The sequence below is a fragment of the Corvus hawaiiensis genome, chromosome 1 (genome assembly GCF_020740725.1).
Source record: "Corvus hawaiiensis isolate bCorHaw1 chromosome 1, bCorHaw1.pri.cur, whole genome shotgun sequence".
NCBI lineage: Eukaryota > Metazoa > Chordata > Aves > Passeriformes > Corvidae > Corvus > Corvus hawaiiensis.
The window spans coordinates 15,196,737-15,211,663 of record NC_063213.1 but is presented as its reverse complement, the minus strand read 5'-3'; the positions used below and the strand labels follow the sequence as shown (position 1 = coordinate 15,211,663).

The following is a 14,927-nucleotide window of genomic DNA, read 5'->3' as shown; positions in this document are numbered from 1 at the left end:
GGTACCGGAGGAGCATGCAGAGTGATCTCTGGGGAGTTGTTGAGATGCTTACATCTATGCTTTACTTCTCTCTCCTATTTTCTTTCCTATGCGCTCTCTATCGTGCGATTTGAAAGTGAATCTCGGTTTGAGATGTCAACAGCAGGTAGTACTGTGTCTGCCAATGGGGACCGTGAAAGAGGGCCACGAAAGGCGAGGCGCTATTTTACTCCTGGTGAAAATAGAAAGACTTCTGAGAGATTTAAAACTCAACCTATAACATCAGCAGAACGAAAGGAGACAGATAGGTAGGCATGTATGTAGCTCTGTGTAGCATTCTGGTGCAGGTAGATTATTAACAAGCTTGTGAAAAGATTTGTTCATGTATTAGCATAAACATTTTGCAAGGTTATTGTTTCTCTTTAAAAACAATCAAGTATTTATTATAGTTTCTTATAAAATGAAACCCAAAACACCCCTCAACAAAACAAATCTGTTGCAAATTCCTCCCATTTGAAATAGTGAACAATGAATCATGCTAAAGTACTGTAGCTGTCTGGTTCTAATGTTAAATGCTTTTGGTTTTATATAAAGGGTCTCCTTTCCATCTAATTTGCTTTATCATTTACTCTCTTTGTAAACCACCAAAGCTACCTATTTTATGTTAAAAGAGCTGGTAGCAAATCTTAAACTTTTATTTTCTGCAAGATGAACTAGAAAGAATTTTCCTTTACTGTATTTAAGTTTGGCTGCAATTGCTTGCCTTTATGCTTTATTAAAGGATGTTCCTAAGTGGACACTGCTGAAACCTGAAAAACAGATAAATTCTCCCACTCTTAAGACTTTGAGGTCCTGCTACTTCAGATTGAATTTGAATTTCATTTTTGATGTCTTCTTTCCAGCTAACTTTTTTCTGTTTGATAATTTTTCACTAGGTCAATTTTGTGTGCAGAAATACCAACTGCTGACGGTATGTTACTGTTTTCTAAGGAAGAAATGGGATCTAATATGTTTTATTTTGTTTCAACTGAAAAACTGTTTGGTGATGCAAACAAAATCCACTTGAAAGTATCTTTACCTATGATACAGTTGAAGTACCCCTTTTCCTTGGGCCACATCTACTACAGACTTGATTTCAAACTCATTTAAGTCCAAAAGTCTGTCTGTGGATACCAAACTTCAAATGGGAGTCAAGCGGAGAATGGCTTGAAACTTTTCAATATAGTTGGGGTTGGGTTTTTTCCTAATTTAGACAATAAATAAGCTAGCTGTTGGGAAAAAAATTAATCATTGATCAGTTTTAATCACTGGTCTAGGACTTATAATTTAAAAAAAGCCTTTAGTATAATGTGAAACTGATGTTGCTAACTTGTTTTTGGCTAAGGAAGTTGCAAAATTCAGGTTATTAAATTACAGGATTCAGTCTGCCATCTTGCTTCTCTTTCCCTCATGTCACCCTTGGCAAGCCTGGCACAAATTAAGTAGGTAATCTCATGAGTAGCTATATTTAGATTTAATGCCTTATGCTATTTGAAAGCTGATATTCCTTGCAGCTCTGGGATGCTGGCTCTTGGATCTGGAGGATGCTGATTTCAGCTCCTGAGGATACCAATTTAGCCTCTGAGAAGTGGGGACAAAAGGTGGTAATCAGAATGGTCAGCTAGTAGAAAATAGATGTTCAATACTGTTCATTGACCCTTAAGACAGTCTTTATTTTCTTAGTTCCTGTGTTTTCATAGACTGATGCAATAAGTTTGATTATTCATAAAAGGTTGTTTTGATAGCTTGAAAGGACTTGAACTGTCCTGAAGACAAGTCTTTTGTTTGCAAATCATGTCAAGAATTTTCATTTGATGCAATACATGTAAAAACAAGTCAAGTTTACACAACTGGGTTCACAGTAAGTTTTTTGTTAAATGTGAGGAACAGCCAGCTTATTTGCTGATTTGTAATCATTCATTTTAAAAAAAACATTACTCTTAATATGAGCTTGATTCATTATGTTCAGCCTCCTTTTTTTCCCCCTTCGTGTAGATGAAGAAAAATTGGATGATCGAGCCAAACTAAGCGTAGCTGCAAAGAGACTGCTTTTTAGAGTGAGTATTACATTTTCTAAATAGAAAGCTGAATTAAACATTTCATATACAAGATGCTGAAGGAACCCAAATTGCATTAGAATGAACTATAATGCAGTTAACCAAGTCCAAGCTACATAAATTTTGTTTTTTGTTTCATTCCCTACCTACACAGTAGACCTGTTGCTCTAAAGCCTTCTTTAAGAATGTCATTTAGAGAGAAGTGTGTAGTTAGTTTTAACTCTGTGGTGCATACTGTGAAATTGCATCTGCTTCTAATTCAGAGGTGGGCATTTGGGAACTTCACTGCTCTACATTCAGGAAAGCTAAGAAGAAAGTATTGCTTCAGAACTTTTCTTCCGTAGTTTTAATTATGACATATGTCCTCTTAGGAAATGGAAAAATCATTGGAAATGAAAAATATTCCCAAATCACCTTCAAGAAGTTTGGCAGTGGAGAGAAGGCTGCGGCGTTTGCAGGACAGATCTCACACACAGCCCATTACCAGTGAGGAGGTGGTCATCGCAGCGACGTAAGTCTTGTGCATGTGTTGGCTCTAACTCTGGCTGCTGCTTTCAAATCTGGGAATAAGCTCCATATCTGTGGTGCTTATAACTTTGTAGCAAGGAAAACATTTATTGCTAAAGGCCTTGAGAGCCACAGGGAAAGCTATATTGGAATTAATTTCTAAACGTAGAGGGACTAGTAAAGCCTAACTTGTATGAACTGTAATTTGGCAGGAAGTTTAGGAACCTGTGGATTAGGTAAATGAGATTAATCATAGCATTGTTTCATAACTCAAATGAAAAGGATAGTTTGTGCTGAGGGAAATCTGCATGATTTCTTACAGAGTGTGTATGTATTGGGGAAAACCTTTTATGGTCTGAAATCTCAAAGGTGCTCTTTGGAAATGCTTTTCTTGCACTCTGCTCATATAACATGACATTTTCCTGAAAAAGGGAAAATAATTTTGGGGGGAAATTAAACAAAGGTGAATGAATGTTCACCTAATGGTCAGCTGAAAGGTAGCTTACTTTATGGGTTATGAATAACTTCAAGAGACAGCCTGTTTGGTCCTCTAGGATTTTAGTTCTTTCAAAGTATTTGGAATTATTTTGCAAATGTTACAGCAGATAACTCAGTTAATTGAAAATCATTGCTGTTTGGTTTTTTTTTTCTGTTTTGGTTTGGTTTGGTCTTTTCTGTAGTTAACACTTAATGTATTGCTTTTCTTAATGCTTTTTTCTTCTCTCTCCCTGTGAATTTTCCCTCCTTGGCAATTCTTTAAAGTGAAACTACCCCTGCTTCACGTTCTGTGAATACCCACACAGTAGTGACAAGAGTACCTAGTCCCACTGTAGTTAAGAGCACTGTACAACCTACCAGGTACTGGGGGGGTAAACATGCATGTTACATGGAGCACAAGATTCCTCAATAGCAGATGCATCTTTAAAGCCTTGAATGCCTTTTCAATGTGTCAAGTCAATACTTGTTTCAAGAATATTTAAAACATTCGTCAACTTCATTTATGTTTGCATGATAAAGCAATGCAGCTTTTTTTTTTTGTCAGGACCCTTCTAACCACACTTACCTATTGTAGAAGCATATTCTTCTTGTGAAAGAAATTAATTTGCATGTGAGCAAACCTAGCAGAACCCTCTTTGCTCTTGTAATTTTTTTTGTATGGTAGTATCATCCTAAGATGAAAATAGCGCAGCTGAGTGCTTGATTTCACAAGGAGTACATGTCCTTTGTCTGTCTCTACATATATATTTTTTTAGCTTGCAAAATTAAAGGAAATATAAGAAATTGCACCACCTATAGGAAAGTTGCAGAATACTGTTTGCTCGTTCTGAATGAAAGAATTTTAGCGGAGACCATGACAGAAAAAAGAATAATTAGAGAATACTACTAATTCCGTAAATGTGGAAGAAGTTGAACAATAAAATCTTTTATTGTAAAGGTGAATAAAATACATTATTGTAGAGACAAATGCAGTTACAGCTTTTATGAATTAATATGTCTGCCTTCAGCATTGGTCAAACAATCTTCAAAATCAATGGACTGTGTTTCAAAACTATTTTTTGTTGTTGATTTATCCCAGATAATTCAAAACAAAAGACAGTCTGAATTCTGTTCCACTTCAGATTATAAGAGGCATTGCAATTTATTCTAACTTAAAAGCAGCACTAACTTGGAGTTTAAGTCTGTCTTTTAAATGTCTTTATCATATGTGGTCCACAAATTGCTTTCAAAAAAATTGAGCTTTATATAAATTGTACTGTAGGACCTGTGTGTGTTCTACAGCAGGCATCCCAAATGTCTCTCCATAGCTCTGTACTCTGTATAAAGAGATTGTCTGTAAAATCTCTCTTCAATCTTGAATTCCCTTTTAAAAAAACATTGTGTCCTAATCAAATGAATTCATGAATGAAAATGTAACTTTTTTTTAAATCTTCAGCTGTCGAATTAGAATTCATCATGCCAATGTTGAACCACTGCATACCCACTCAGGCTGCTATATTACATTGGCTATTGTGCTTCACGTGCAGATCTTCTGCTTCTATCAGGTTGAGATTTTAAAGCTGCACAATGGCTTCTTCAAAACTAATTTCCAGTTCTGCTTCTTCAGCTTGCAGGCATCAGCACACCAAAAAATTTTAGCTAAAGAGGAGATAAGAGCAGCCAAAGAGGCGATGGGGCAAGATCAGTCTGAGGAACCAGATTCTTCCACCTTAAGCTTGGCAGAAAAGATGGCTTTGTTTAACAAACTGTCTCAGCCAGTGTCCAGGGCCATCTCCACAAGGAATCGGGGAGATATGAGGCACAGGAGAATGAATGCTCGTTACCAGACCCAGCCAGTCACTCTTGGAGAGGTTGAGCAGGTAAGTGCCATCATAACTGTTCTGCATTTCTTTTTATTGGAGAAAACAGCTTCAGTGTAAGATACCATAAAGGCTGGCCTTTCCTTTGCTCTGAGCTACACACAGAGGAGAAAGTTTGTGAGGAAGCAGCCTTCTGACATTGAGGAACAACATTCCCTAAAGCGTTCAAATTTTTTGGTATGGTTTTCTTCTTTTTTTAAGTAATTCATGAGTATATCGACTTCCTGCCTGGTGCAAGTTGTACCTTTCACAGTGTCTGTCATTTCCACTAGAGTATTACAGGTCTTCTAAAAGTAAATTCCTGATCAAAGAGGTAAAAACTGACATGCATCATTTTGCTTTAGGTGTATTTTCAGCAAATTTTGAAGCTTTGTCATGTGCAATTTTCAGGCTCTTTCCTGAAAGCACAATATATTTCCGTTATTAGTTAGGACATATTCTGTCATTTTCCTCTGGGAGGAGGCATTGATTTTTATCTGTATTTTTTTTCCCTAAAAGCAGAAATACTTTTGAAATTCAGGAAGTCAAAGAGAAATTATTTAATGTGTGCAGTGAAATTTGGCTTCCTGTTCTGGAATACTTCATCTAATTGGAACTGCAAAGGAATGCCTTTTTAGTGAAGCCTGAGCATGAGGTGGCCCCAAAGTGGTCTTTTAGAGCTGTTCAGAATAGCAGAAGCAGCAGTCCCTTCGCATTACAGCTTTAAAAGAAATCACTTTAACAGTGAAGCACAACTCCTATGCATGTCATATTTCTAGGGGTTTGGATAAATTTGAGTGTTAGAAAGTTCCTACCCTTTTCTTTCTATGTACTTCTTTCATGATTATACATTGTACGTATTTTATAGTAACAGAACAGTGAGAAAGCAGGGTTTCTCTAAACATATTGGTGCAAAGCTCTACAGATTATAATTGTACTTTATGCCTACTTCACTTACACACGAAGTAATAATAAATGCTTGACAGATTTATTTAAGCAAGATTTCCAGACCTTACATAGTCCTTTTTTCCATTCACTTTCCATGTGCCAATCACTGTCACAGCCTGGCCTCTTTAATGATTGTGTCACTAACTTGTTTGGGGGCCGGGAAGGTTATGAACAGAAAAGGGCTGAAGCAGATGGGGAAGAAGTGACAATCGCATTACTTTGTGAGACTTCGAGAGCAAACACGCTTTTCAAGCAAGGAAAATCAGAGGAAGCATGTTGTGTCATCTCTTTCTGAACCTAGCAAATGAAATCAGAGTTGACTCTGAAACAAGCTCAATGGGAGTGTATCTTCAAAAAGACTTTCCATAGTGAACTGTTCATTTGGAGTATTGGGGGCTTTTGAGATGCAGGTATGGTTTTTCTGGGAAGAACCAAAAGAGAGCTATCAAAATAGATAACTAGAGGTTATATTCCCAAAATGCACATTTGAAAATGTAAATATCTTGTCATTAAAACGGAATTCACTTTTCTAATCTCCTCTAAATTTCTAATTCTGATAGATGCAATGGAAAAAAAATAAACTGGTAACTATTTTCTTAATCTTGCTTTAGAATCTTTGGGCTAACATAGTCTTTGCTCTGCTTTCCAGTTTGTTTAATGAATGACTGTGTTGTCAAAGTTTTATGGAACCTGCATGCGCATTTTAAGTTCTGAGCTGATTTCCTCCTACTGGTGTGATCTTGTCTATTCTTTTGCACACTGTTCACTAGCTCTGCAGTTTAAGAAAACATCAAAAAAAAACCCTCTCCAGATGTGTATGAGGCATATTTGTCACTCTCTTTCATAGCCTTTGTCTCCTTTGGAGAAGGAAAGCTCTGCATTTCAGAAAAAAAAAAGCATCTTAACTGTATCTAGGAAAATTTTACAAAATTATTATTTTAGAAGAGTAGAAAAGATAATTGTTCCACCGTGGGGACTGGCAAAACAAATTTGGAAATATTTTTAATATGCTTCTTAGGCTCAAATACTTTGCTCATGACAGGCAATGTTTATATTTGAAAAAGTCCTGCGTGAAGGTGATTTGTGTGGCAGGAGCATCAGGAATGTCTGCCCTGGGTTAGGACAGCACGGAACAGTCTCTCCCTGGCGCTGAGCGGGCACCAGGGCTGGGAGCTGCAGAGCTGTGCCAAAGCTGATGTGTCCTGCTGAGATGCAGAGTTGATGAGCCTGGTGGGCACATCGCATGTCATCCAGCTTCTGGAAGCTGAACTAATGCCTTCCCCCAACGCTGCAGGTCCTGAGCCCTGACACAGCGTGTTGCATGTTCCCCACACACCCCTTGTTACTAAAGATGTTGCTGTTCACGTGCAGTTGTTTTTACCTTTGGTGGAATAACCCATCTGCAGACAAATTACAGGGGCATTGCTGTTTTCCTTATCTGTTTCTAGTCTATAGTGATAGAGTACAATATTTACATGAAAACATACCTTTGAAGGACTGATGGGATTTGACTGGTTTTTGGAATTGGTAATTTCAGAGCTTGTAAGTCCTATTTGGGTTTTTTGGGTTTGTTTTTTCATTTTTTTTCTTCATAGGTACAAAATGAAAGTGGAAAGATCGCTCCCCTGTCAACTGCAGTTGCAACATCGATTTCAGCGATGGCCTCTGCCCTTGCTCCGCTGTACGGGGACCTGCCCGGGAAGCCAGGGACTGATGGAAGTGTGAGTGCTGCCACGAGGTTCCACCCTGCAGCAGAAAACTTGGACTCATCAGGAAAACGCACTCAGAAATCAGAACAGTGGCATCCCTCAGTGGAAGGACTAGAAAGCAGAAGAGCATCAAAGAAACATGAAGAAGAAAGAAGGAGGTTTCTAGCGCATGAAGCTAATGAAATTAAAAAGTACAGCTCCTTTGAGGAAGAAACCACACATCCTGTTCCTGAAAAAACAGGAGGCCACCATAAAGAGACAGCATACAGCTTCCTGAGGAAGGGCAGCTTGGAGCTGTTTAGTTCACAAGCACTTTTTCAGCCTCTTGAACAGAAGGAAATTGATACTGGCATGCAAGGTAAATGGGAAGTCAAAAAAGGCCAGTCCTTTGAAGAAAAGATGGATTCGAAAAGTGTTATGAAAAGCAAGACTTGGCAAAGAGGTGTGGTAATTACTTGCTGTTGGTGTGGTCTCCTTCAGCAAATGGTGCTTCAAGCTTTATCAAGGATGGTTATGTTTTCTTTTTCTAACACTGCTTAGAAGTAGAGAAGTATCTGGGAAGTATTAAGTTTTACAAATATATTGTATTTTTTATTCTTTCAATTTTTTCAGTCTTTAAAGATGGCTCAGTTTTATTCAGATTTATTTCCTTTGAAAGAAGTGGTATTATATGCTGAAGCTAAGATTTATTCTCTCCTTTTTTTGCCCTTGCCCCTGCTCTCCAAAATTCTGAACAAACTAAACTTGCTGCTCTGGGTCAGTTATCTGCCCTTAATTTTTGCCTTGTTGTGCATACATAGTTCTGAATTACCTACGTATGTGCATACATAACTAGTAGTGGATAATTTTCAGATAATTAATTTTGCAAAACTAATATTATTTTCTCCTTAATGTGGTGATAAAATAAAAACCAATAAATTCTCAGAGCAATTACATTTTTATATGCACAGCATAATTTAAACTTAATAAATAAACTTGCCCATCTTTAAATAAAGTACTTTGGAAATAAACAGTGAATTTGGTCATTGCAAAAGTCCTTCTATTCTATTGAATTAGAAGTCCCCCCAAGACAGATGTTATATTACTTTTCTGTTTTATTTTGATGGGTAACAGGATCACAGTACCCTGTAGCAATAAAAGCATTTTTGTGTTCATTCTGTGAAGTTAATTTATTCTGAATTTAATGGTCTTCACACAGGCATAGAGAGGAAGGTACAGTTCTGCCTGTATTCCTCTAGAGCAGTATCCATTCTATCTAATTGGGCTTTGATGACTGCAGAGGAGATGGAGACTGGGATGTAATAGGAGCAGTCATGTATCAGAGGGGTGTTGTGTTTATAAAACTTGAAAAATAAAAATGAAGATCGCTTATATTTCTTTAAGGATATCTGTAATGGTGCATTTATCTTTCATAAAGGCAGTTTTTCCTGTGGTTTAATTGCTGCTTGAAAAAACAAACCCAAAAGCCCCCAACACACCCCTAGAAAATAATACCTCTATTAAGCTATTAAATGTCTTCCTAGGATGCTACTCAAGCATTAAACTGCTTTACCAAATAGTAAATTTCTTGTTTAAATTTTGTCTGCTTCTCTTCCCCTGCTCTTTGTTCCCTGTCACTTTCATCTGTCCGTTTTCCTGTTGCTGTGATGATGGGAGCAGCAGTTTGTGCCTCATCCATGTGAAGTTCAGAATTGTGTATTGAACATGATATTCTGTGGCTTCATGTGAACATCAGTCAAATGGCTAGTCCCAGCAGCAAGTAATACTGCACAACTAATCTTTGTACTCTAGCTCAGCCTGAAGTTTTTCCCTGTTAGAATAGTATATGATGTGAACGTTTAAAACACAGATTTGCTTCTTCAGTGTTAGCAATGTAAAGTGTCTTTGAGAATAGAACTAATTCAGCACTTCTCTTTTGAATGGCAGACCATGCTGAGCCTTCTTCTGAACTCACCAGCACATCAGCCATGAGGACAGTTTCACAAACTGCAGCTGCAGCATCCTGTAGACTGCAGGAGCTCTCTGAACAATTGGAAGGCAAATTTTATAAGAATTCCTGTGAGATGTTTTCCATGGGAGAGAGCAAAGCACAAACAGCTGAGGATGTCCTTGATAATTCCAGCAAAACTATGTCAATTAAGGAAAGGTACTTAAATTTCTCCTTTTTTTTTAGTGATCCCTATAAATACAGTTATTATATTGATGATGGTATAAAAAGAAGCTTTAAAACTGTTTCTGAAAAAGCTAAGTAGTGATTATTAGGCTTTATTGTTACTAACAGTAGAAACATGCAGCTAATCTGCCTGACATGCTTATAAAGCAGATGATGGTGAATGAGAATTACCATTCAAGAGAACATAATAACCTGATTTTGAAAGAGCCACCTGAATAATCAATGAGTATTTCAGAAAATTAAAGTTGTAAAAAATACATGTTCTAATTACCTTTATACTCATATACTCAATATACTTCTCCAGATTCTGCTTTCAGTTACAACAGGTATAATGGGATTCTGGTTTATTTTAGTAACCATTTTTTGTTGGTCTACAGGAGTTCCTTAAATAAGCTGAGTAGAGGAAGTCACAAATAGGGATGATCTTGCCCCCCCTACTTCATGGTTGCCACTTCTCAGAACTTACTGTAGGGATTTTAAAAGGATAGTAAGTTGAACAGGTTTATTGGAGTACTAGAAATACTTTTTCCAACCCAAGATCATTCTGATCTGAAACAAAACGTTTAGTCCTGCACTTGTGCAGAGAGTATGAGTTCAGGGTTGAAGTGCCAATAGCTGCTGTAGTACTTGTAAAAGTTTTTCTAATTTAGTTACAACCTTAGGAGTATAAACTCAGTCCCAAACTGGTAGCAGTCCAGTGAGTAGAATTACGATTATTTGGCCTATTTTTACTTCAGTTTTTCTGCAGTGAAAGCAAAATCAATAAATGAAAATAGCTGCCTGATTAAACTTTCACTGTGTAAAAGTATTCCCTCACTTTCTGAGGGGAGTGTGATATTAGGCATTCTGAACCTTTTTTTTTCTTTTAAACATGATTCCAAAGTTTGCTTCTTAAATGCGTGTGTTTCTAGGAGGCACGTGAGTTATTCTTATCAATAGAGCATTCCCACTCCCTGTCATCCCCCTTACACAAGGTGGTGCAGGGGCAGCTGCAGTAGCTGTGCAGTCTTAGTGCCCTTCTGAAGGATGTACTTACCTTTTTCAGTTTCCTGTTGTTTTGTTTAAAGCAACTTTCATCCCTTCCCCATCCCCCTCCTGTAAATGTAAATTGTCTTGGCAGATAAGGTTTAAGACCAGTAACTTCTGGTTTATAGGCGATAAATGATCTACCATCCCTGATCCTGGTGGGGAGAAAGAGGTAGGAGGGAAGGGAAGATCCAAGTTTTAGCAGCTGTTTCAGTCCTAACTTTAATGCCTCAGCTGAGTTGGTCTGATGAGGAACTGAAGCCTGTCAGTCACACAAATCAGGAATCACTTTTGTTAGGACTCCAAGACTGTCTACTCAGTCCCAGAGCTGACAAAAGAAAATAACTGCTGTCTTGTCAGGAATTTGTACACCCTGATTCCACAAACATCTGTAAATGACTGAGCTGCTATCAAAATGTTTTAGCCTTCCAAAATACCAGAGTAGTCTACTTCTTGTCCCAGAATTAAAAGACTGCAACCAGTAAGTTTCTTTTGCTTGGCTGTAGTCAGTGCCAAGTATTCATAAACATCAAAGAACATTTCTGCTAAAGATTAACTATTACACTTTGATTTTTTTTTTCCCTTTTACATTCACTAACTTCATCTTCCCATCCAGTGGATTTTTCTGGCTGTGTCAGACATTCTTTCACCTTATGGAAGAACAACTTTTCCACACATGCAATTTGTATTTGGGCAGGATGCATGAATTCTGGTCTGGATGAAAGTGATTTTCCACAAAGACTTGCTTTACTGAACTAATATTATCCTTGTAGAGTGAGTGTGTGGCTGGTATTTTCAGAATTACCTATATTATATAGAAGAATGAAAATCATGATTTTTTAAGGAGGAAAGACACCTATACTTTCTTCTCCTCTCCTTGTGCATTTATGGAGACCAAAGGCCATCCTGTCCACTCTGCTGTAGAAGTCAGGTGCATGCCATGATCACCATTTAAAAAAGCTACAGATGATTAATTTCTGGTGAATGTCTTACCATCATTCTCGCCTTCTCAGGAAAAATCTAGCCTAAACTTAGTTTTCAACCTTTTTTGATGTATGAATTCCTGAGCAATACTTTCTTATGCAGTCTGGTCCCCACTGTATTGAAGCTATGCACTCTTTTAACAGTCAGCTTCCTTTCTGTAGTTCTGTATTTCATATTGCCCTCCAGGATTTGTGATTTATCTAAAACAGAACTGGTCAAGTGCAGCCAATGGAGTACACATGAAAACCAAGCCTGTGTCCAATTTATTCTATCTCAAGGAGAAGACCAGCAGCTAAGATACTAAAATCCTGCCACAGAAGAAAGATGTGCCATTTTGGACATTTTTTGCCAGGATTTTTACCAAGGCCTTTCATGCAACTCTCTTTGTTTAAGCAAAACCATTGTTCAGATCTTGTTTCTGTTCCCCTTTAGTATTCACTACCCAGCATTTAGCCTTCAGCTCTGAAAGCTTTTGCCTTGAGGCCACCCTGACACCTCTGGGGTGAGGCTCATTCTATCTTGATGTCACTGATCTCAGTAGCAAGTGAAAGAAGGATGCAGAGCAAGCTGTCAAAGATGGGCAAACATACTAAAAGCTTTTTTCTTTCAAGAAAAGAGTAAAACTTATTTTCTTCAGATTGGAAAAGGAACTTTTAGAGGCAAAAGCAGTATGACTAAACTGTAAAAGTGATTACTGAATGAATATTCATTATTTATAAAAGCCGAAAACTAGAGGTATGCAATGAAACTAGTAAGCAGCAGACCTTAAACAAATCTAAGGGTTAGACCTAATATTTGCCTTATTTTCTAAGACTTTCCAATGAATCAACTGCTGTCTACTGCTGAGCTGGTGGGCTTGCTTTTAGGAACCAGTTCAGTAGTTCTTGCATCTTTATTCATACAAAAGGGTGTCCTCCATAAAATTGTTGCTGAGTCAGGGAAGTCTGACTTTATTGCCACTTCCATTGTCGGAAAGAAATGCGTGGCTTTAGGTTTTACCCAGCAGTGAAGTTTTTATTGGCATAAAGAGCATACATATTTCTTTAAAGTGGTGATTTCATTGCTCAAAACAGACAAATGTGTGTTCTCACTTGTAGGAGTGAGTTGTTCCATTGCACATACCAGTGAAGATCGGAGGGCTGGTATGAATCCATCCTTATGGCAGAGAAGAAAACAAAGTCTCCAAAGACACAGAAGTATTCTCAGAGTTACAGATTTTTCTCTCCGTGATCAAGCAGGCTGTTTGGGTCAAAGGTCTAGGGCAAATACCCTGCAGTAATGTTAGCTTAAAAAAAACCCCAACTTTTTTCCCCTGCCTGCTATGCTGAGCAGCTGTAGACAATTTTAAAAACAAACCCAACTTAGACCAAAGCTGACCAATATGCCTTCCAGCTTCAATTATCACAGATCATTTCTAAGCAAAACTGACTTGAGAGAACATAGCTACTGAAGATAATTCATTGCATGGTGGCAATTCAGTCCCATCTTGGTCTCCTCCACAGTTTCACACATGCATGGATGCACTCCAGAAGATTAGTTCTGGGCAGTGAAATCTTGTGTCCTTTCTGGAAACAATGACCATGACCTCAGCTCCTTATTGTGAGTCCTTCTCACCCCTACTCATCCCGTGCTGTGAGGTATGAAGCAACCAGGCAATGTGAAGCCTGCCAGCACTGCCTGCCTGGGCAGGAAGAGAGGAAATAACTGCTTTCTTGAATACTAACATTCTTACTGCCATTGTATTCTGTAGATTTACTGTTTTCTGCATTCTTAGTTTTTCTCAAATGACTGCCTTAGGCCCAATTGATCATCCCCAAATAGGTCAGTAGCATGGTTGCACCCCCTTGATTTTTGCAAGAAGCAGCTGCCTGAAACTTGGCTTCTGGCTAGACCTCTTTGGTTCTACCCTTTCCTTCTCCTCAGAGTTTTCAGACAAGACTTGCTGTGAGGGTGACAGTAATCACATGTCTGAAAAATAATTTCCGTATCTTGTGGTCAGAGTAGGTTTAACTACTGAACCTGTTCAAATATTAATAGGGTTAAGGGTTTTGTATAATTCTTACTGAAATGCTGTAGATTTGAGAAAGGTATGTAGTAAGACTTAATTCAACTAAAATAAAAATTATTTAGTAGATCAATGCAACTGCTTGCACAGGTGCTGCAGATACACATTTTATGGATTACTAAGAGTGATTTTTGAAGGGCAGAAAACTCATACAAATATTCATTTCTGAAGAAGGTGAACTGAAGATCATCATGCCTGTATAGACCTCCTGATCCTGACTGACTTTCCCTATCCCCAAAACTAGTCACCTCAGGGTTTGTATGGACAATTCTAGCAAAGTGAATCTACATGTTTTCCCCACTGAAGCCAGTCAGTGTCCCTTTGTGCTATAGTCAGAATTTTGCTCAAGATTAGGAAACAGCGCTTTGAAAAGATCTCACTTACTGAAATGAATGGTAATCCACACTTTACATATAAGACCTCCTTTAAACAAGTTGAGTCTTGCTGATAAATTTCACAACTGTAGGGTAGTTAGCACCAAGTTATTAGTGCATTGGTGCTGCTGATTTGTGTCACAGCAATGCCTGGGCTAAGTGATCCCAGGGAGTCTGATAAGTAACCTCAGCCCCTGGAGTTGTAGTGAAAGCAGTAACTGCAGAGTTGTCCTTTGATGTGCCTGATGAGACATAATTGGTGTGTGCCTGCTGAACAGACCTCTTTCTTCTTGGGCTTTAAAGAAAATAATTTTTAAATTATTTTTTAATTAGTACAATGAAGACCAAAGGTAGGATACATATTCTTAACTTCGGATATCTACAGGATAAGTATCCATAGCCAAGGTAGTCACTTGCTGTGCCTTAGCAACAGAATGGAGGGGAAAAAAGCAGTTATTAATCTAACCTTTTTATACATCTACTTTAGGATAATCTGCGTTGTACCTTGGTCTCCCTTGACTGTATTGGCAATTTCCACTGATTATACAAATTAGCTGGAGTGTCTGTTTCAGGTCTAGATGTCTGTGTTTTGACAGATGATTCCCATTCAACATGTGCAGTTAAGGATTGATGTTCGTTTGTGAGCCTTGTGTATGTGTATGAAATGTAAATAACTGTAGTTAATGCTAGAAAACCTAATTTCAAATTATCTTGAATGCAGCATTAGTGA

At 37.9% G+C, this 14,927-nt stretch overlaps 1 protein-coding gene across 16 annotated transcripts in view; it reads left to right on the top strand.

The window, feature by feature from the left end:
* SVIL (supervillin) overlaps positions 1–14,927 on the top strand; it is a 100,786-nt gene that overhangs the window by 55,682 nt on the left and 30,177 nt on the right. For 7 of the 16 annotated variants that reach the window (XM_048293946.1, XM_048293912.1, XM_048293972.1 and 4 more), the window contains 9 exons: positions 117–287; positions 915–949; positions 2,014–2,075; positions 2,447–2,586; positions 3,345–3,440; positions 4,687–4,939; positions 6,427–6,450; positions 7,462–7,933; positions 9,502–9,721. In XM_048293946.1, coding sequence (XP_048149903.1) covers positions 117–287; positions 915–949; positions 2,014–2,075; positions 2,447–2,586; positions 3,345–3,440; positions 4,687–4,939; positions 6,427–6,450; positions 7,462–7,933; positions 9,502–9,721 — 1,473 coding nt within the window. Of the gene's footprint in view, positions 1–116; positions 288–914; positions 950–2,013; positions 2,076–2,446; positions 2,587–3,344; positions 3,441–4,686; positions 4,940–6,426; positions 6,451–7,461; positions 8,018–9,501; positions 9,722–14,927 lie in introns of all 16 variants that reach the window. The other 9 variants (XM_048294007.1, XM_048293929.1, XM_048293963.1 and 6 more) reach the window with 6 other exon arrangements.